Source organism: Fundulus heteroclitus, unplaced genomic scaffold (genome assembly GCF_011125445.2).
Source record: "Fundulus heteroclitus isolate FHET01 unplaced genomic scaffold, MU-UCD_Fhet_4.1 scaffold_61, whole genome shotgun sequence".
Lineage (NCBI taxonomy): Eukaryota > Metazoa > Chordata > Actinopteri > Cyprinodontiformes > Fundulidae > Fundulus > Fundulus heteroclitus.
Genome location: NW_023397044.1, coordinates 1,436,804 through 1,460,214, shown reverse-complemented (window position 1 = coordinate 1,460,214; position 23,411 = coordinate 1,436,804). Strand labels below are relative to the sequence as shown.

Genomic DNA, 23,411 nt, shown 5'->3' with positions numbered 1-23,411 from the left:
ACGTGTCGATAAGAACTTGGGATTTGCGTGCGGTCACAGAGGTGAAAGTCCGGGAAGCCTTGGCCAGGCTTCCGAAAATACTGTGCACCTTGAGAATTTAGGGTTTAAAAGGTCCCCTTGTTAGGCACAGAGGAAAATACGTGTTCCTCTGTGTGTAGCATAAAAGCGGCCATTCTGACAGACACGCCTGTACGCGTGGCTTCTAAAACATCGTGTAGCCTAGAAAATGTGGGTTTAGAGCCCCCTTATTTTCCGCGAGGACGAACATAAAAGTCGTTTTTGCGGTAATATAAAAGCTGCCTTTTTCGAAAAACGAGCGCGTACGACCTGGCTAATACACAATAGTATGAATGCGGTGGTTTGACGTTTTGTTAAAACCCCGATTACAGACGAATATAGAAAGAGAAAAAAGCCAGTGGACGCACACACAACCAGCAGGACCGGAGGTACGTACTGAGTTAATTAAAAATTGGCCAGAGAGAGTGTGAGTGTGTATGTGTGTGTGTGTGTGTGTGAGACACGTTACTATCATTGAGCCGTGGAAGTGAAGAGTGAAGGGGGCACCTGTTCAGGTGACATATAACCTGCTCATCCTGAGTACACTGGCTCATTGAAACTGCCGTGTAAAAACACAATAATAAGGCACATAGGAACATAATAAGTTTTGGTGTCTGAGAGATAAAAAATAAGCTCTCATTGGACCGGGGTCAGGACGCTGTCCCAGCAGGTTGGCCAAGACGTGTGAGTGCTGGAATGGCTGAGAATCAGGTAGAAAATGAGCTCCAGGGGTGTTCTTTAGGAACACTGCTGGAGACAGGAAAAGGGAGCATAATGGCAAAGACAAATTTAACTGATTCTCTGTGTCTTCTTTGTGCAGGTTGCTAAATAAGATGTTTGGTGTTTAAACCTAACATTAAATGGTCCTTCGAGCCGGATTTCAACATACCTAACGACCCCAGCAGGTAAAGTGAGGTTCCAGCAAGTCTGTGGCCACAGCACTAAGACCCTTTCCGGGACTGGTCCCTCCTTTACGGGCTGGGATCCGAAGGTTGAAGAATTCCAGGGACACAGAGAATTGTGAGTAGAATTTCGTTAAAGAGGAATGAGTGAACATTTCAGATAAAAAACAGTTAAAGTCCGCAGGAGGACAGACTCCTCTAGTTTAAACTAACTAGTTAAATTCTGTGAAGGACGGCGGAGTCCTCTGTTTTCTGAGAAACAAGATAAAACCCTGACAATCCTAGGCACTATCAGGTAGCAGATAAAAAACAGTTAAAGTCCGCAGGAGGACAGACTCCTCTAGTTTAAACTAACTAGTTAAATTCTGTGAAGGACGGCGGCGTCCTCTGTGTTAGATTAAAAGTAAGAGCTCAAAAGTGTGACTGTGTGTGTGTGAGGAAATACAAATACCACTAGGTATTTTATTTCATACCAAAACAGGCAAGAACAAATATGACGAGCTTTTGTGGATGCATGTAGGCAAGAAAACTCCACCTTGAAGGTTGAAGTGAGTTTTACCACAAACAGGTATTGATCGTCATCTTGTCTAAATAAACCCAGTGTTAGAACACAGCAGGTGTTGCAACCCACTGGGTCCAAACATTCACCAAAATGGGAAAGGGACAAAGTAAACAAAAACGCGAGCTGCTTGAAGAACTTACATGTAAAGATTGGAAAGTTGTTGAGAAATAAGATAAAGCAGCAATTGTGCCCTTATGTTATTGGATAAAAAGTACAGCTTCAATGGCAAACTATCCACTTCTGGCATAAACGAACTACAGGAAAAAATTAAATTAAAATGCAAAAACAAGGAGAAGCAAATGGCAAAAGAAGGTCTTGCCCAGACCCAAGTCTGGATAAAAACAGCAGGACCCACTCTGATCAAATTTAACATTTAGCTACATGGGTAAAATAATACAATTCAGGTTTAAGAGGTGACTTAACAAACAGAAAATAGCTAAAATTCCAGGAAGCTATCATTAATAAATCGGGAAATCTAAAGGGGAAATACAGAGCAACACTCTGGGAGTTTTTTTTTAGAACAAGGAGGTTTCGTAAAAAAAGAAAGAGAGAGACGTCTCGCAGAACACTACGCGCAAGCTGTCTGTCTGTCTTGTACAACATATTGTGTCTGTGGAAATGAGATCATTTTGTTTGAGTGAGTGGGGGAGAGACTGCTTGGATCCGCGGAGATTGATGTCTGTGCGCAAATGGGTTTTTGTGTATAAGTCTGTGTGTGTAGATTTGTGCGTATGACAGAGCTGAGAATAGCAACTGAAGCGTAAGAGAATTATGGTGCATTTGATCAGGATATTAGTGAAAATAAATAGAATTGTGCAGCATGGATATCAATGGATTCATGACAGCTGTAAAAAATAATAGAGTAGGGTCTTTTTATATTGTAATTTTAGAACATTGATAAAATGGCAAACAGCATATGGGGAGCATATGGGAGAATGTTTGGGAGAAATGGAACCGGATGGGATATGTTTAAGGGGAGATTTTTAACTAAGGATTTTACAGCTGCCTAAAAAGAAGAATTTAAGAGCATTAAGATATACATGATTTTTGATTTAAATAGATGAGACAAACTGTGCTTTAAACAAACTGTATGGGACTAAATATGGTTGCTTTTCTAAGGGTTCTGTATTAATTTATTTTATTTCTTTTTACTGGGGATTTGAATGCAGCTAATGAGAAATTTAGAGAAGTGTCAAGATATCACAAGGCCACATTAAGCATGTCATCAGTTACAAAAGCATCTGTTATTAGTTATGCTGAGCTGAGGCAAGCCTCAGTGGGTCAGTTTAACCTGAAACAGGACAAAAGATATGATAAACAAATCTGACCATGATGTAAACATCTGAATGTTATGGCAAGGCTGGGTCTGTGTGTTCTAGCCTGGGGGCACGAAAACTATGTCAGAGGGAAAAAATAAAATAAAGCCAGCTTGTGAAGAGTTAGATTCTACTTCTAATCTCTTTGTTTTTGGGTAGCTTTCTCAATGTGCTGAATTACGGGGAAAACTCTTATCATGTATAGAAAAACACCAGAAGCTCAAAACACTGAAAGAGAAAATGGTTGCTTTAAAGTTTCACCCTTGACAAATTAAGATTGAAAAGCATTAATAACTAAGTTTGCATGATCAAAAGGGCTAGAAAGAAATCAAAAGAATGCTATAAGATATTGGAACACACATAATGCACTCCTGGGGAGACTTTTTACTTTCGGGTTTTTATTGTTTTGTGTATATTGATTATTTCTTTGTTAAATGATTCATTTGCTTTAATTTTTACATCACCAGCGGCAAAAAAGTGACAACATTTAAGGTTGTTCGGCAGATAATTTAAGAAAAGGAGAAGTATTAATACAAAACGCTGAAAGAAAAGGAACAAGAGATTCCTACCTCCCCTGGACCAACCAAGAACTTAGACACATCACGTTAAGAACCAAGACACTAGAAAGACCAGGTTTTCTTTTTTCACCTAATACACTAACAGAATTGTTTTTCTCTGAGTTACTTCTTTCAGATGATGTGAGATGAAACTGTAAAGCCACCTTGTTCCGACAGAAGACTCTGGAAAGTGAGCTCTTTCAGGCCGTATGGTAAGAAGTCATGATCTAAAATGGACATGCAGGGATTGACAAAAGTGACTAAATTATGCTAAGTTTAACAAACTTATGACAGGTAATATTGAGACCTTCTAGGCAAGGCAAGGCAAATTTAGTTATAAAGTACAATTCAGTATTCAGTATCCTTCTAGAGGTAAGAAGGTGGCTTTGGAAATTGTTCATGTAGCCCTTCCCACTGCTGCCCTCTCCACTGACTCACATTAACATTTCTATCCTGTTTTCTGCTTTTTTCTTGCAAGGAAACCTGGTCATATATAATTGGAATGTGCTAACGGAGAGATTTTAGTCTCTTTTCTTAGGCATTCTCAGAGACAAGTTAGTACCAAGCGGTGCCACAGTGGTCCAGGGGACGGAGAAAAAGGTGATGTACTTGACTCCTGCCTAATCCAGTTTTTAATCAAATTTTGGACAAAAAATCAGTAATTTTTGCAGAAGCTGCATAGAGGTTTAATGGGGAATGTGATGCTACAAGGTTAAGAGAAATGTTTTTTATTATTGAACTTATACAAAGAGGTTGAACTGTCTGTAAAATATTTTGCTTGGATAAATTTTTAAGGGATCAAGATCTGGGGTAAAGGTGAAGAACTTCAAGAATAATTTTGTTTTAGAGGGAACAATGTGGTTGATTTTGTTTTGAGACAGTTTTCTTGTAATTTTTGTTTTGATTTTTTCTTTTCAACTTATTTACACTACACTACGGATGAAGATGGACAATTCTTTTATTAGACAATTTGATTTTGGACAAAATCCATATTGGCAAAATGCTGGCAGAATTCCTTGTGGTTTCAGACAACGATTGGAGAAAGAAGATTCATGGACAATGTTCGTTCTGGAACGATGTTGTGGTGCTGAACTGAGACATGAGGACTGAAAATGGACAACTAATTGCGGGGGCAAAGACAGAGGCATCGGATAACCTTCAATGGACCGCAACACGAAACAAAGATGAGTTGGCAGACACCCCTTCTGCATTTCACATCAGATTTTCCTGCACATAATTAAAACACGAAACACACATTAGAAACATACACATTGGCGGATGCGCTTAGAAGAAAACTTTCAGATTAAAAGCAATCAAGATTATTATTAAACCCCTAGGATGTTAATTGTTTTAAGTCAGAGCTGTTATTAGCGAGCGATAAGAGGGTCAAACGCATTCGGACAAGTGGTACTGGTCTGGAAACAAAGATGGTAGAGATTTTGGGCCGCCGATAAGAAGGATTTTCTTTTACTTTTCTAACAGAATTTTTATTTAAATCATTTAGAATACATATAGATATGTTTTGGAATATTATTAGCCCCACAAGGGGTTTTGAATAAGATTCAAAGAGGCACCTTTTAGAGACAATAAGCTTCATAAAATACATCATGCATGAAAAGAAATAGGGGGAACCGCTAAAAGACATCCATTTTGCACCAAAATATTAAGTTACGGGATGAGAGCATAGAGCAGCTTAAGTAATTATGCTAAACCTAAAAGGTTTGACAATTTATATTGGGGATTACAGTAAGGGAATTACATAGAGGGGCCGTTTAAACGTAAAAGGAAAGTGGATAAGAACAATGTATGCTATAACATCAATGGGCGATAATTATGATCATGAAAAAACTAGTGGGCGAAAAAGTTAAAGTAGGCATTACAGCAACAGTTAATAGCATAAACGAATGAACTAACGAGTGAGCAAGCTAATATTTCAATATAAGCAGAATAAACTCTAAACCTTTTAACCTTGTTCAAGCGAAGGAGAAATTGTGAGCACAACATTTACTGGGTATCTTAAAGTAAGCAGAGGCGCAACTAAGAAATTAATTATTAGGATGTAAAGCAACACAAAGGTTAAGGACTTGAATGGATAAAACTGCAAGTTTAGAATAATGCCTTATTCTAATAAATAACTTGGGTAAATTAGGGATTAAAGCACCAGTGTAAATAGTTTGGAATTGTACGCAGTTACCTAAAAGGTGTGAGGAGACTTAACAACTATCTGTTTGAACACAAAATAGCACAATAGTTGTTCTTTAACTAAATGTTAAAACATCCAGAAGAAAAAAAAAAAAACACATAAACATAGTTTAGCCACCTATTAACCTAGTGGTCTTTTAGACCAGGATAATCTAACGATCGTCCTCTTGTACATGCAGAAAAGAAATGAGGTCAATTAGATTAGTTGGACATTTGGTATCTGGTCAGGACAGCAGAAGTGACTCCTGGACACAAGATGATGAGGAAGGATAACAGCTTCAACATGATATCGATGCATGAAGGTTGGCTCTGAGGAACATCAGAGCTGCAATGGCACCGGACAGTGAAACTCCTGCTGTGCTAACAAGACTATGCATGACTGCTTTGCTTCACAGGTGATGGAATTCAACTACAAGGTTTCACGAACATGACATGGAGAGGTTGGCGTTCAGAAAACGTACCTAGAACACACTCTTGGACTCTTTGGGGTAAATGGGCTCTAAAGGGGGACACTTAACAGGAGATAAACTGAAAGCCTGGGCTTACGACGAGAGACATTTCAGACAGGGGGTGTGGACACCCAGGAATTGCTGCTGTGGTTCGAAAATGTCAGAGATTTGTCGCAGGTGGTGGAGTGTTTCGATGACCCAGGCGCTTGGAACCAGGTTGGACCAAGGAGACAACGTCGTGTTCCCACAGGGATTACCTGTAACCTAACACTGACTGTGAACAATTTTATGTTTGGGTTTGCTGGGGTTGCCAAAAGGAGCATCGGAGATGATTTTCTCTATCCTGACCAGGTTCACACTTAAAATGCAAAAAACAAAATTATAGAGGCCAAAACAAATGCGGACACAGAGAAGTGTTTATACAAAGAATTCCACTATTCGTCAATTTAAGGTGCAGATACTAAGGCTAAACAAAGAATTAGAAGAAGGGCAAAACTTAAAGCTGATCATTTACCAATGGGTGGTCAATATTTAAGAGGGTTTAAAGGAACTGCACAATTTCTTCAATAATCACAACAGACAGTGATTGATGAAACAAAAAAGCAAATTCTAAAATGGGAATTTTTAATCTGCTGGGACAAGACGGTGTAAACATAAAATAAGGATTTATAGATCACTGGGTGATATAAGATCACAAAGGTAATAATAATAAATGAATAATAATGTAAGAAAATCACTCGGAGTAATGTCTGCTTAAAGTTTTTCAAGGATAAACTAAACACATGAGAACAAGAATTAGATACTTGTTAAAGGGTTGATTTACTTGGGGATATAATTATGCTTGGATGTATTATCAATTAAACTAATGTTGAAAGACTGAAAAAGGTTTAAAGACCTAGAGCAGTATGGAGCTTCTTACATGATCAGGGGGCGATGTGTTTAATAAGCAACAATGAGTTACTGCTCACAGCATACTACAGTTTAAAGGTTTGTTTCAAACAAGATTCGAACAGGGGGACATAAGATAAAACCAGGGTTGTTTACAAAAGCTGTCTGTTAGAACAAGCAGAAGTGATTAAAAAAATCAAGAATTAATGGGGTTAGAATTGCTCTTCGCTTCAGGTGGAGGGCGCATTCAATTACAAGTCTTTTGGGTTGATGCACGTCAAGCTGAAAGTGATTCACAGAACTACTTCCTGTCTCCGCCCTGGGCTACACCCACTTCCGGAATAGCAACCAATCACAACTCCGTGTGGGCGAGGGGCATGCACACACTTCCTTTCTCTTAGCTGAGCTTTTCAAAATAAGACAAGAAGTACATAGGGCTGCTTCTTATTAATATCACAACATTATTCTGCAAATATATATAGTGGGGCTTTCTTTTACAAACTTAAGGGTTTTTCTGTTGGACTTTTTAGAAAAATGTGAAGTATTTTGCAGCTGGTTCAGTAAGAAGTTTCTGAAAGGTTTTAATACAATTCCTTGTGTGCTAGATAAATTGAGATGAACCGTGTCACAGTAGCCATGAAACATATGATGATAAATTTCTATTGCAGAGATTGTTCAACTGTTGGACAATTGTAAGGTGAGACACACATGGGAAAGAATTATAGAGAAATGCTGCTGCAGATAACGTTGAACTTTCAGATTTCTCTTTTATATAAGGGTAATGCAAGATCTAATGATTACAGTAAAGGAGGTTAAGCTAAGAGCACAATAATTGTGAACGGAAATATCTGGATGTGAAAGTGTTTGAAGAAGGTAAATGAAAGAAGGATTGGGAGTCTTGATAAGAACACTAATTACACCTTGTTTCTGTTATCCAACAGTAAACAAGGCCTGGTGTCTGCCAACCATCTCAACAGAGCATTTTCCTGGGGATAAAATGCTTATTGCCTGAAAAAGGACAGGACACTCATTACCATCCAACTAAATCGTTTTTGTCCATGCTGAGGAATAAGAAGAGGACTTAAGAAGTTTGGGAGTAACATGCCAGAGACCTATGATTTTTTTTATGTTTTTTCTTTCTGTTTGCCATGAAGGAGCAGTTGCCTGAGAACACTGAGCTGACCACTTATGCGCGAATAGATTCATGTCTGCCACGTGCTCAGACTGGCCTGACGTTTTTTCTACTTGCGTTATTGACGTACAGACTCTTTTTATTTCACAAAACTGATTTTTTCCTTTCTCTTCTCCACTGACTTCCATCACCATGTTTGATTTTATGTGTTATGATGTTTATACTGTGATGTTGCAATATGTTGATCGCTATGGCTTTATGACTAAGAATGAAAACTCTCTGTTACAGACACACACACCAAGACCTGCAGTTCTTGCAATCTTTTTGCTTTGTTATATAGAGAACCAGGATCTGATGGCTATCACAGATCCATAAATTACTTGGTAAGGCTAATTTTTAGATTCAATACAGGGTGTCTTCTCGCTCAGATTGGCCCAGAGTGGGACTCCCCTAGACTGGGCTCTATCAGGTTTTTTACCATTTCTTAGAGAGATGGGGTTTTCCTGCTTGAGGCTCAGCCTGCCCTCTGATGCCCCCTACTGGTACTCTTGGATTTGTGAGGTTGGAAAGTGATGGATGGTTGTCCATAGGAATGGAGAGTGGAGGACCGAGTAGGAGGTTTCTTGGGGTGGGGGTAGAGTAGACGAATTTGGCCTTGATTAAGGTACAGCTTTAGCTTATCTAGTCTAAAGTAAACTTAAAATAATGTGCGCATAGGAACCTAAAACAGGCCTAGCTCAAATAGTTGAGCCCTAAATTGTAGTTAAAATGCTTGGACTGTGGTGTTGAGTAGAAAATGCTGAATTATGAAGTATTCATGCTGATTGATGCTAAGATGTTACCATTGTGGATTGTCCGGCCCATTCCTTGGAACTGTTTTCGTTGTGATGTGCCTTTGGGGCACACCAACAGGGGGGGCTAACGGACAACTGGACTGTTTTTTGCAAAGTGCCTTTCGGGCACACCAGCAGAGATTGTGTGACCCCAGAGACTGAGCCGCACTATCGACTGCCATGGAGAACACGGATGGATGGACTCTGGAAGCCGGAAGCTGACGTGCGTGGATTGCTTGGACTGGACGGAATGACCGACTGTTCTGGGAGAGGGACAGACTGAGAGCTGTCGTTCCACTGGTTGATCATCTTTGGTGATGTGCCAAAATGACACATCATCAGGGGGTCTGTTAGGATATCAACAAGGTCAAGTGGAACGAACTGTTTATCCCAGAACTGCATGGCACACTTAGATGGCACGGACCCAAAAGATTGGCACATATCTATCAGATACCACCCCGGAGGTGACACAGCCTCCCTGCTGATGTCACAGTTTGGACGTGTACCGCCCTTGTATGGGTGTGTCCCGAGATCCCTTTATAATGTTTGTGTGATGAGCACTCGAGGCCTCCTGCCGATCAGGGGCCCATCAGCGCTGGTGTAACTGTAACTATTTCTCTGTCTTTACCTAGATAAAATATAACTAAAAGCATACTTGTCTGTTTTATGCGTCCTACATTCAAGGTAATAAGTAAGTGGGGGTCGCCTGACTGGGTAAAACGAACTGGGTCCACCGAGGGTGCTTCACCGTAGACACAGCACGGTGAAACAGTAACAATATACACATACTTATATATACATATATATATATATTTAATATGAATAACATGTAAAATATTTCAGCACCTAATTTCCTAGTAGTTAATAGTGTTAGTACATCCACTGACTGTAGAATTACCTGTGAAATATTTTCACACAGTCAGAAAACTGCTTGTTGTTGCAACCAAATCCTATGGGATTATGTGAGAGTAGGGAGTAGCAAGATGATGGCCAGTGACTTCAGTTTTTCGGCAAAATCAGCACTCCAGTGTATAATATAGCTCAGTGGTCCTGCCCCTTTAAATCTGCAGCACACGTGACTGTTCTCTGTGCTGTTTAACTCCACTGTCATTGGTTATACTGCTTTAAATCCCGCCTTCCCTCTTTCTGATTGGCTGTTTTCTAGTCTGTCCGTGTGCTTGGAGCGGAGATTTCAGTTTTACAGTTATACAGGAATACTGTGGTTACCACAATTAATACTTGGCTACGGAACTAGTCCCAGTTAAGAAACGAATTATCTGCAGTAAAATAGGTGAAAGCTGCTGAGTCCAGTTCTGTAAAGAAGCAGGCGAGAGAGTTTTGGTTTATGGAACTTGAGAAATGTAAGTAACCAACGTTAGCATCTCAAAATAGCATCTAATTCTGAAGTATAATGCATTTATCAACAGAAACCTAATCTGTTTTATAAAACTAAATATTTTGTGCCAGGCTGGAGTTCTGAAGCCGGCTGGAAAGATGGAAAAGCAAAAACTGTAGACTATTAAAAATTCTGATTCTTAGCCACAGCTGCCTGAAAAAGAAAAGGTGAGGGTTTCCCTTTTACCAATATTTCGTTGCTATTATTGTTTAATTTTTTTGTTCACCCTCTGATGCAGTTCAGGTATAAATAGCAGGTGATATTTATTTTATATGATATACAACACAACAACACTATATGCTGCCTAAACAACTGCTATATTTTGTTTAGACTTTTACTTATTTATAATAGCGTAATTAGGATTTCACAAAATGATAGTGCTATTTATTTCACTATTTCTACTTCTAGAATTAGAATTACAACAAATACAACCGAGGAACACTATTTACATTGCTTTTATTGTACAAAGATTTCCACACTGTCTATTAGTAAATTAGTGCAAACCAGGGGCGGAGCTAGACATTCTTATCATCAGGGACTTAATCCATAAAATATTACTTCATTACGAGGGTAATTTGGTACACCAAAAAAGTAAAAAGTATTTAATCTGTTGATATGGTCGTAAAATTAATTTAATATAGGCCTTAACATATCTTAAAGTTTTATCTGCTGTTCTTTATTCGTCTTACTAGTATATACCAATAGTATGTGGTTCTCATTTGAGTGATGAAATGGACAACCACTCATGAAACAATTCAGTTTTGGTGTCACCAATCTTACTCAGTACAGTATTGGGTCCTCCATGCTCCTTATGTATTAAGATTTACTGCACATTTAAACATCGACAACTCACTATTGTTAGGGAAATAATTTAATTGTCTGAGAAGATGTAGGTAAGGAGAAGCTGTTATCTACTCTTCAGATATATGATGTAAGAAATGTGTTTGGAATGTTGCAGATGGTAAAAATTGATAGGTCTCTGTTGCTGGTAAGTTCAAATGCAAACCTTTTCAAAGTGGGAAAAAAGTCTCAATTCAACGTTCATCAGATCGGGCGCTGCTTTATAATTTATAATAATAATAGAACTTTATTGATCTCACAATGGATAAATTCACTTCTGTATCTTCACCTATCCTCTTGGTGAGCAGTGGGCTGCCACTGTGCGGCGCCAGGGGAGCAATCGGGGTTAAGTGTCTTGCTCAGGGACCCAGGATGGTAGTCTGTGGGAGTTGAACTCAGAACCTCTGGGACCCAAGATCAATGCTCTAACCACTAGGCCACCAGATTAACAAAAAGCATCTAGTGTGTGTCGTGCTTTGTATAAATGTAGTAAGAAATACTGCTTTTCTCTTTAGACAGAAGAAACGCGCCCTGACGCTCAAGTCAAGCATAAAGAAATAGGAGCATGCATACTGCGTAGGACCAATGATGTCAGAGCAATGAAGTGTCCCTAGGGTTAAAGTTCAAATCAAAGTTCAAATCAAACCTACGCCCTTGATTCTATGTTACATTCTTTATAGTATGGGTTGGTACATTTCAGCCGGATGTATAGCAAGGTATGTTTCTGTATCGTGTTTTAAATCCGTGCCCCATGTGCCCACTTTTAACTTTGAGCACCTGCCCCTCCAACGGTCTCTGCATGTCCCTGCGTCTATGTATATGATGTCTGTGATTGGGACGGTACAGGATTAAATATAAATTTTTGATAGAAGTTGAGAGTGAGATTATGTTAATTTTCGGGGGTGGTGCGGAGCTGGAGGCGGAGCTAACTGGACCCAGGAAAAGCTGCTCCAGTCAGCTCCGTCTCATTTTTATCCGACCACACATGGAAGTAGACATGTTTTACTTTTGTTAAAAAGTGAAAGAGAAGTGTTAACAAGTTGTTCAGTTAGTGAGTTAAAATAGAAAAAAAACACAACTGTTCAAATAATACTAAATAAAATAAAGCAGTTTTAAATTATTGGCCGTATTATTACACTGTTGCACATTGGAAAATGAGACGTCTCAACTTTTGATAAAAGTTGAGAGGGGTGTCTAAGAATGTGTTTAATGTTCGATGAATGTATGGGTTCTGATAGTAAACCCTAATTAGTTCATGCATATTTTATTGCAAATGGAAAAATACTAATATGCTTGAATGATATTCAACATTTTCTTTTACTAAACTGAGTTGATGAACCATTGAGGTACATTATCTAAATTGTGAAAGTAATGCCTTTATGCACTTTTTTCTTAATTGAGTATAGATCTCTTGTCGGTGCATTATTCTTTCGTTTCAGCAATCTGAAACATAAAAGTAACTTCATTGTTCATGTCAAACAATTACTTAATGAATTAGTAAAAGGCAACATTGTACATTTTGTTTATTCAACTAAGAGAGGCATGGTCTGTTTCCTTGTATGTTACCTTTATTATTTATTTATTATTCCTTTTACTTTAACTGGCCTTTACTACAGCTAAAACTGGAACTTAACTGACCCTTCATAGACATTCAGGTTTAATGTATTACCAGAAAACTTAATGAAGACAACAAGAATGGGAGTGGGGCAAGAGCCATTCTGAGTGGGAGCGGGATGAGAGTGGGACGGGACAGGACTTTTTTTTCCTACTCTGGCCCGGGACACAATTTTTTTCAGTGGGAGTGGGATGGGACAGGAGTGAAAATCCACTCCAGTGTTACCCTCTAGTACGGACCTTCTCCTGCGTCAAGTTGATAGGGGCAAGTAAAGAATTAGCTTCAACCAGAATGCTCACTCGGTTCTTCTCCAGTATCTCAGCATGGACATTGGCACTAGCAGTTCTTCCTCGGATGCTACATCGTTAGCATTGGTTGCTTACTTGAGTCTTGGGGAACGTTCCCTTTTTGGGACGTTTTAAATCCTGTTTTTCTAGTAGTGTTCTTAAGTAATCAGCAAAATCATGTTCTGGGCGTTCTTCACATCTATCCTAGCACGATGCCATACCGGAAGTCTTTAGGAGCTCTCTTAAGGCAGTGTTTTGTGAAGAACTTATGTTACAGAGGTAAAATTCTGAGAAAATTCTTAGAACTGAGGAAATTCTAAGATTTTTTCCCAAAATGACGTCGCTAAGAACTACTTTTAGTCTTAAGATTCTTTATGAAAAGGGCACAGGCAATTCTTACCATTATGACTAATGAGATGAGGGATGTACCATCTCTCCTTCAACGAGTTTGTGTGTGGCTTCATTTACAGGTCCTGATTGAATCAGCTTCTGCATTTCTGTTTTGTAGGCATCTGCCCGACCGGGATCCTATAAAAGGCGTCTGTGTTTTGAAGCATGGGCATGACAGTTTCCTTTGGTGCAGATTCATGTGGTGGCATATGTGCATAACGTAGCAATGGTGTAGAGTACTGCAGGACTCTATCAACAACAGGCAAATGCATCCCCAAGAAGACACCAAACTTATACCTATGTCATTTCCAATAACATTTACAGAAAAACAGAAAATTTCCAAGTCTTTTATACAGAAATAGTCGTTTATTCCTCAATGTGTAGCGTTACAATACAGTATTGTGATTTCTGGCTTCCTAATCTTATTACAACTGACTAGCTCCAGTAATGGTATCAATTGACAAGGCTCAAACAATAATTATTTTTTTTAATAGATGGAAGAAAAAGATCCATTATACATGTTTTATTTCACCTTTGTTATGTTCTGTGCAGTATATTAAAAGCAGAATAACAAAGCAGATCAAAAAGATCCTCATCACAGTTGGACATGTTCTGTCAGCAAATCTCAAGCTTCAGTGAACATGTCTATGAATTCTTCTGTGGCACCTTGATAGTCACCTGAAACACAAGCAAAACGATGACTTCAAAATGTGCAGAACATTTTATCATACAGCACCATTACTGTGACCATGCCATCTGTCTTTTTGGGCCCCTGCTCATCACACAGACAAACAATGTGTGTGCGCGGTTTCTTTATATATGTTTTATTAACATTTTGAAAATGTTTTCATTCTTATAATTCAGTGACCAGAGCCCCAGTTCTAGCCCCCCATGTTTCCTGGGTCCAGGACAGCTGACCCCCCCCCGCCGGTGGTTGTGACTGTGAGAATGAGAAATGAATAAATGATGAAGAAATGGTTGCAAAACCTGAATAGCATCAAAGATGCTCAGGTCCAGTCCACATACGATTAAATGTGACTGATTATAAAAAAGAAAAATCCCTTTTTTCATGGTTTTGTACTTCCATTTGGGTCTCTACTGCTTCTAGAAACAGTCCAAGTGCCAAAAAATACCCATCCAGCTGTTTATTTTACTGATAACTAAATATTTTGTTGGTGTCTAAAAATATGTTGTTTCAAAAGCTTCCAGGCAGTGTTACCTCACCTAGCAAACTCCAGCTGAGCCCCAACCCTTATCTAGCAAACCAAGTGGCCGCTAAACACACCTGACTTACTTCCCCAGTGTGCTGTCAAGTTCTCCAGAGTCCTCCTAATGACCTCCTTATTTGACTCAGGTGTGTTGAAGCAGAGTGACAAATAAAAGTTGCAGGACACCGGCCCTACATTCCCTGTAAACCACTAGTTTACAGGGAATGTTACTTATATCCCGGGTGACAAATGAAAATGATTTTGGTTTATTTTACCACACAGTCCTTACTTATTGCTCCCTTAAAATACAAAATACCTTTACGGAAACATCTAGTCTCATTTCTGTGTGGACGGGACCTCAGAAACCTGAAACATATCACACCCTGACCAAGAATTCAGAAGAAGGCCTAAATCAGGGCATCAGATTGTGGAAAAACGTATTCCACAGAAGATGCCCCCATTACTGTCAACAGGCAAGGTATATGATGCCTTTATGATTAACTATTTAGTTGTATGTCAATTAGGGCTGTCAGTTTTAACGCATTATTAACACGTTAACCTTGTTATACCATAACAGCAATTTTTAACCCCGCATCAAAACACACATCTCCCTAATGCATCCCCCCCCCAGCGCTCTCCGGACCTTGTTTCTTTTATCCATGCCGCTTTCCGTAATTCCAAGAATGCAAGGAAGTGTGTGGTAGAGGTTGTAGCCAAACAGACCCGCGCTCACCGTTGCCCAGTCCGCTTATTGTATATGACTTTGGGCTTCTTTTTTTTAAAGTCGCTTGTAAATTTCATGAGTCTCGGGTTCTGGCTTTTTGGGCTTGTTTCTGAAAGTGAAGTCGCTTATTTGGGCTCTAAAATAAGTGCCGCTGCCGCACACCTTGAGAATAACCAGCTGAAATATTCCTCCGCCTCATTACATGCTGAAGTGCATCCCCCTCTAAACTGACATTTTAATGCGATTAATTGCGATTCAAATTTTTAATCGTTTGATAGCCCTGTCATTACATGTTAAATAGGGCTATTTAAAAGTAAAATGGCTGCTTTTTAAGAATCACAATAAGATTTGATGCACCCTATTTTTTTAATGGATGTCAGGGTAACTTGAGTAAGCTGCTCCAGATGGTGGGTCCCATTCTGGGCTTTGTTTTGAAACCATCACCTGTACACTTGAACAAAATGGTTAATTTTTAAAGAATAATTCTTTCAACCTCGGTATGATAATCTGCCAAGAACACACTTACTAAACGTCTTTACATTTTCACCTCAGGAATATTGCCAAAATTAGAAATACTCTGTCCAGGGGTGATGCTGAAAAACTAGTCCATGCATTTGTTACTTCAAGGCTGGACTATTGTAATTCTTTACTATCAGGAAGTCCACAAAATGCAGTTCAAAGTCTTCAGCTGATCCAAAATGCTGCAGCAAGAGTTCTGATGAAAATCAAGAATAAAATTCAAAAATTCTTCTTCAAACATATAAAGCCCTTAATAATCAAGCTCCATCATACAGTGGTCTGCAAAAGTTTGGGCAACCTTGTTAATTTCCATGATTTTCCTTCATAAATCATTGGTTCTTAGGATAAAAAAAATCAGTTAAATATATCATATAGGAGACAAACACAGTGATATTTGAGAAGTAAAACGAAGTTTATACCATTTACAGGAAGTGTGTAACAATTGTTTAAACAAAATTAGGCATGTGCATAAATTTGGGCACCACAATCAAAAAAAATAACTCAATATTTAGTAGATCCCCCTTTTGCAGAAATAACAGCTTCTAAACGCTTCCTATAGCTTCCTATGAGAGTCTGGATCCTGGTTGGAGGTATTTTGGACCATTCCTCTTTACAAAACACCTCTACTTCATTCAGGTTTGATGGTTTCCGAGCATGGACAGCTCTCTTTAAGTCACACCACAGATTTTCAATAATATTCAGGTCTGGGGACTGAGATGGCCATTCCAGAACGTTGTACTTGTTCCTCTGCATGAATGCCTTAGTAGATTTTGAGCAGTGTTTAGGGTCATTGTCCTGTTGAAAGATCCAGCCCCGGCGCAGCTTCAGCCTTGTCACTGATTCCTGGACATTGGTCTCCAGAATCTGCTGATATTTGGTGGAATCCATGCGTCCCTCAACTGTAACAAGATTCCCAGTCCCTGCACTGGCCACACAGGCCCACAGCAGGATGGAACCACCACCAAATTTTACTGTAGGCAGCAGGTGTTTTTCTAGGAATGCTGTGTTGTTTATCCTCCATGCATGACGCCCCTTGTTATGTCCAAATAACTCAATTTTAGTCTCATCAGTCCACAGCACCTTATTCCAAAAGGAAGCCGGCTTGTCCAAATGTGCTTTAGCATACCTCAAGCGGCTTTGTTTGTGATGTGGGCGGAGAAAAGGCTTCCTCCGCATCACTCTTGCGTACAGCAGCTCCTTGTGTAAAGTGCGCGCAATAGTTGTACGATGCACAATGACTCCATCTGCAGCAAGATCATGTTGTATGTCTTTGGTGCTGGCCTGTGGGTTGACTTTGACTGTTCTAACCATTCTTCGCTTCTGTTTATCCGTGATTTTCCTTGGTCTGCCACTTCGAGCCTTAACTTGAACTGTGCCTGTGGTCTTCCATTTCCTGACTATGTTCCTAACTGTCGAAACAGACAACTGATATCTCTTAGACAGCTTTCGGTATCCTTCCCCTAATTCATGATGGTGAACAATCTTTGTTTTCAGTTCATGTGACAGTTCTTTTGAGACTCCCATGTCGCTACTCTTCAGAGAAGATCCTTTAGCTATCAGGCTCCTCTCCTGTGGAACCAACTCCCAGATTTGGTCCGTGAGGCAGACACCCTGTCTACTTTTAAGACTAATCTTAAAACTTTCCTTTTTGACAAAGCTTATAGTTAGAGTGGCTCATGTTACCCTGAGCTACCTCTATAGTTATGCTGCTATAGGCTTAGGCTACTGGAGGACATCAGGGCCTATTTTTCTCACTCTACTCATTTCTACTGTTCTCCAGTTTTGCATTGCATTACATTGAAATGACTGTTGTCATTTCAGCTTTTAACTTTTTGTTCTTTGTAATTTTTTCCTCATAGTAGGTACACCTGGTCTGGCGTTCTGTTAGCTGTGACATCATCCAGGGAAGACAGATCACCCGCTATTACCATCTAATGTAGAACAGATTACTGGATCACTGTGTGCTTCTCTTGTTGTGTCTCTGCTCTGTTTTCTGTAACCCCAGTGGGTCGAGGCAGATGAGTGTTCATACTGAGCCTGGTTCTGCTGTTAATGGGGAGTCTTTCTTTCCACTATCGCTTCATGCTTGCTCAGTTTGAGGGATTGTTGCGAAGTCATGGACAATGCAGACGACTCTCCCTGTGGCTCTACACTTCTCCAGGAGTGAATGCTGCTTGTAGGGACTTTGATGCAATCAACTGGTTCCCTTATATAGGATTTTTTTTTTGCCAATCTGTATAATCTGACCCAATCTGTATAATCTGATTGATTTTGACTTTGTAAAGTGCCTTGAGATGACTTGTTTCATGAATTGGCACTATATAAATAAACTTGAATTGAATTTAATCATGACGGGGAAACTTTTGTATGCTCCGTTGCTTCTTTTTAGTTAGAATTTGGTTCAGAATTCCAACGAGAAACTGCTGAACAGCTGACATGAAAACAGCCGATGCCTCACTGGAGAGACAACCTTGATGATGAAATTCCCACCTCCAATGAGCTGAAGAATAGGGTGATCAGAACCGTAGGTCTAGGGATCCAGCTTGATTCATTGAGGTAATACAACATGTCTTAAGCTAGGAGGGAGGCGTTTTAATTTATCTAAAGCTATTTTTGGGCATATGAACCTGCTGGACCTCAATTCCTGAATTTCTACCCGCCTTCAAAGTTTCCAAGACACCAGTCAAGCATTTAGAACAATTTAACAACAACATTGAATTTATCTTTCAAAGTAAAACCTTGATAAAGCTTCTAAATGTTTAATCAACTCTCAACATTTAGTTTTAGTTTCCTTGGAAATTCCTCTTCAAATAGTTAGAATTCTTGTTTGTTTAAATGGTAACTCACCCTATATGCTTATAAACTACGGATGTTCTGTAATGCTGTCTACAGATCCCAGATCATTATTTACACAAGTTGTTGCGCATTTGCTAAAATTCTGCCTTTATGTCTAAAAACCATCTGTGTGGCACCCTCCTCGTGTTAAACAGGTGTACTGCATTTGAAGTTTAAATCAGTATTGGTATTGGCTCAAAAAATATTGTGACATCACCCAAAAAAAACTGACGTCAGCAGCTCTGTTGCTATGCGGTATATCCGTCTCGGAGGCATATCCGTCTCATACATGCCTCCATAGCAAGTTGTAGTTAGATTTTTGAGCGTATTGCACCACATGAAATAGTCCGAAAAATATGGTAAATTGATAATCTAGTACCTGAAAATCGATAGATGGCAAAGCTCACCATTCTGTTAAAATGTGTAAGTGCGACTTCGGTAAGCAACAAAGCCACTCCATTCAATGGATATTTGGAGCATTATGGTACACTTTGTCACTACCTGATCGGATTTTCCTTCTTCAGCGTAACAGTGAATGGCTGGTGGAACAGGTGCGTGCACGCAGGCTGGTGCGAGCACTGGTGTATTAGTTTACTACTTTTCTAGATGCATTTCCAAAGCGGAGCATTGCGTAGTGCAGCTCGAAAGGTTTTTTTTGCCGAGCTAATAAATGGTAGCGCTAGCTAATGTGGTTTGGGAGGTTTATAGTTGTGTTGATGTGCATTTAAGAGCTTTACTGACTTTTCTATGTTGCTCTCAAACATTCGTTTCATACTGTTCCTTGTAGTATTGACCGTCACGCTCAGCGTAAATTTGACAACTCAGTCATGGTAATGGTCCATTACACTGAAATGCACTGGCGAGAACCCTGCAAGGGTGCGGTTGGAGCCTGCTGGAAAAGAAATGGCTCTAGGTACTCAGCTAGCTAATCACACATTTTACCATCCTTTCCGCCACTTCATCCCACTACCAGAAAGTGTGGGAATTGTAGGAATTTGCCACAAGAATGTTGGCAAATAGTACACCTAGCTATGAAGGGTAAAATGTCCACGGAGAATCAGCACAGAGTCCACCAAGCTCACAGTATGCACACAGTACGCCCGACTATGTGGGAGCCTTTAGGTAGCCCGTGCCCGGAGTACGCCCTAGCAACAATAAATCTAGTAAGTTAATTCAATATAAAAGTTATGTTTATTTTGGTCTTATGTTAGAAACAGGACAGTGTAGTCCAACTACTCTGTCCTCCAGACTAAAACGGATAGCTATCCCTCTCAAGAGAGCTGTGTACTTGGAAAGAATATTCAGTGCGCCTTATAATCTGCTGCGCCTTATATGTGGACGTATTTTTGTTCTTTAGATAACGTATCACAAGATCGTTTTAAGAGTAAGTTGATGGTTGATGATATCAGATTGCCAGATCTATACAGCAAAAGCCTGAATGGATGGAGCGAGTCTGTGAAATGCTGGCCAAGTGTTCCGTACGGCGACATTTACAGCTACCTTATCAACACGCCAGGCCAGTACACACCAGAGAGCATGAAAGCCATGAAATCACTTGACAGCTACAATTATTTAATATCGGGACATGTTCAGACATGTTTCTGTAACATACGAAAGCGGAGTCGGACACAGACAGCGCCTTAGCAAAGAGGAAGACCCGCCACCGGTAGGTTAAAAAAAACATTGTTCACAAAGGATTATTTTGGTGTTTTTGTTTTATTAATCCTTTTCACAGACTCATGCCAGAGGGTTTGCATACATTGTACATGTACGTATATTATTACGAAACAAACGTTTACATCTTGACTTAAGTATACACTCACCGGCCACTTTATTAGGTACCCCATGCTAGTAACGGGTTGGACCCCCTTTTGCCTTCAGAACTGCCTCAATTCTTCGTGGCATAGATTCAACAAGGTGCTGGAAGCATTCCTCAGGGAGTTTGGTCCATATTGACATGATGGCATCACACAGTTGCCGCAGATTTGTCTGCTGCACATCCATGATGCGAATCTCCCGTTCCACCACATCCCAAAGATGCTCTATTGGATTGAGATCTGGTGACTGTGAAGGCCATTTGAGTACAGCGAACTCATTGTCATGTTCAAGAAACCATTCTGAGATGATTCCAGCTTTATGACATGGCGCATTATCCTGCTGAAAGTAGCCATCATGGGTTGGGTACATTGTGGTCATAAAGGGATGGACATGGTCAGCAACAATACTCAGGTAGGCTGTGGCGTGGCAACGATGCTCAATTGGTACCAAGGGGCCCAAAGAGTGCCAAGAAAATATTCCCCACACCATGACACCACCACCACCACCAGCCTGAACCGTTGATACAAGGCAGGATGGATCCATGCTTTCATGTTGTAGACGCCAAATTCTGACCCTACCATCCGACTGTCGCAGCAGAAATCGAGACTCATCAGACCAGGCAACGTTTTTCCAATCTTCTATTGTCCAATTTCGATGAGCTTGTGCAAATTGTAGCCTCAGTTTCCTGTTCTTAGCTGAAAGGAGTGGCACCCGATGTGGTCTTCTGCTGCTGTAGCCCATCTGTCTCAAAGTTCGACGTACTGTGCGTTCAGAGATGCTCTTCTGCCCACCTTGGTTGTAACGGGTGGTTATTTGAGTCACTGTTGCCCTTCTATCAGCTCGAACCAGTCTGGCCATTCTTCTCTGACCTCTGGCATCAACAAGGCATTTCCGCCCACAGAACTGCCGCTCACTGGATGTTTTTTCTTTTTCGGACCATTCTCTGTAAACCCTAGAGATGGTTGTGTGTGAAAATCCCAGTAGATTAGCAGTTTCTGAAATACTCAGACCAGCCCTTCTGGCACCAACAATCATGCCACGTTCAAAGTCACTCAAATCACCTTTCTTCCCCATACTGATGCTCGGTTTGAACTGCAGGAGATTCTCTTGACCATGTCTACATGCCTAAATGCACTGAGTTGCCGCCATGTGATTAGCTGCTTAGAAATTAAGTGTTAATGAGCAGTTGGACAGGTGTACCTAATAAAGTGGCCGGTGAGTGTATATCCTAATTTTGTATTTATATAACTATTTAAGTAGAACAATTACTAGTGCAAAATTAAGTTGTATTTACCGGAGATGAAGTGTAGACTGCAAATTCTGTCATGGCATGATGGCTCCCACAGTCGATTGGGATTGTCTGCCTGCATCCTTTTCATTGAAATTATCCATTTATTTCTTCTGTCTTCATCCTTCGGTAAACGAAGGAAACGTACATCCAACGATTTGGAATGCCTCTGTGTGCAACCGGGAGCACAACAAGTCGTAGGCATTGTTTAGATCCCCAAAATAAACTAACAGTACCCTCGAATTCACCCGTTTTGTCACGCTGGTAGACAAAAACAGTACCGTTTTTGCCTACCAGCGTGACCCGGATGTAGCGCGGATGTAGCTTGTGACGTCATGCGTGAACCAGTCTATTAATTTTTTTAAATGAATTGCTCCACTTGTGAAAGTAAAATCTGTTGAGCTCTATTTGGCATTAAGACATCAATTCTTATTGCCACAATGCTAGACAGGACACTGGGAAAATAAATAAATAAATAAAATTAAAAATAAATAAAATTAATAATCGATACTTGCCGTCAAGAATCTATGCAGTAGATCACGAAAATTAGAATCGTGATGCATTGTCATGACGATTATTTTGCACACCCCTAGCCCTCACCCCTTGCACATTCCATGCTCCACTGGGCACCTACTCCTTTACTGACATTTTTCAAATTTTAGATTTGGGTGGAGCAAGGCTCTCATACGGGGGTGAGTTACAATTTAAGTTGCGCTGTTGTTCAACTTAGTTAATCATTGAAGCTTGGTGTTATTACTAATAAGATTTTATAAAGTAACAAATCAATTGCTACGGGTAATATTTAACCATTTTCTACATATTAGTGAACACTGTGCTTCATCTGTAAGCTTTGAGACATTATCCTTCCCTCCACCACATTCAGACTTTATGCACTCATATTCAGCATTTAGGATGTGATGTATGTGTTGAGAACCTACCGTTTTAACTTCTGTATAGGCTTCCAGGCCATACTCCCCCAACTCTCTGCCATTTCCTGAGGCCTTGTAGCCTCCAAACGGAGCCTGGGCTGAAAACACATTGTAGCAGTTTATCCTGTAAAGGGGGAGGTGGGGATGAGTCACTTTAATGGCATATACAAACAGCTGCAGTAAAAGTAGTTACACTCCTTGTTCATTCATACTTAGTAGCAGGAAGTTGACATAATTGACACTAAAGAACTTTAGCCCACTCCATTTTACAAAATCTTTATTTGTTGGGATATGTAAAAGAATACTCCAATCTAGTCTCAGCTCTGGACTTTGACTGGGCTATGTTTGCTACCATAGTTCTTTTGTGCCAATTTAGCTGGCTGACAGGTGGCCTCTCCCTCAACCAATACTGTTCAGACAAGTTTATGTTTGACACATTTCAACAAGTTGTGAAATAACTTTTTTTAACCAGTGTTTTAGTTAAAATGGACCATCAGATCTTTCAAATTGCAGACTTTATTTTGAAAATTCCACATATGCAAACCTTATTTTGGCAGATCAAATTTTTCAAAGAGGATTTTAATTAAGATTTAACATGGACAGTTGGTGGCAGGTCACATTTTATAATACAGGAAGAGAAAGGTGAAGGGACATCAAAGTGAAA

The 23,411-nt window shown here is 39.9% G+C and overlaps 1 protein-coding gene across 1 annotated transcript in view; it reads right to left on the bottom strand.

The window, feature by feature from the left end:
- Nucleotides 1-13,770: 13,770 nt before the first annotated feature.
- The window catches only part of LOC105922821 (aldehyde dehydrogenase 2 family member), a 39,882-nt gene continuing 30,241 nt past the window's right edge, over nucleotides 13,771-23,411 (bottom strand). The window contains exons 12-13 of the mRNA XM_012858746.3: nucleotides 22,757-22,871; nucleotides 13,771-14,104 (exon numbers count right to left, since the gene is read on the bottom strand). Of these exons, the coding sequence (XP_012714200.1) occupies nucleotides 14,072-14,104; nucleotides 22,757-22,871 (148 nt within the window). The 3' untranslated portion in view covers nucleotides 13,771-14,071. The remainder of the gene's footprint in view (nucleotides 14,105-22,756; nucleotides 22,872-23,411) is intronic.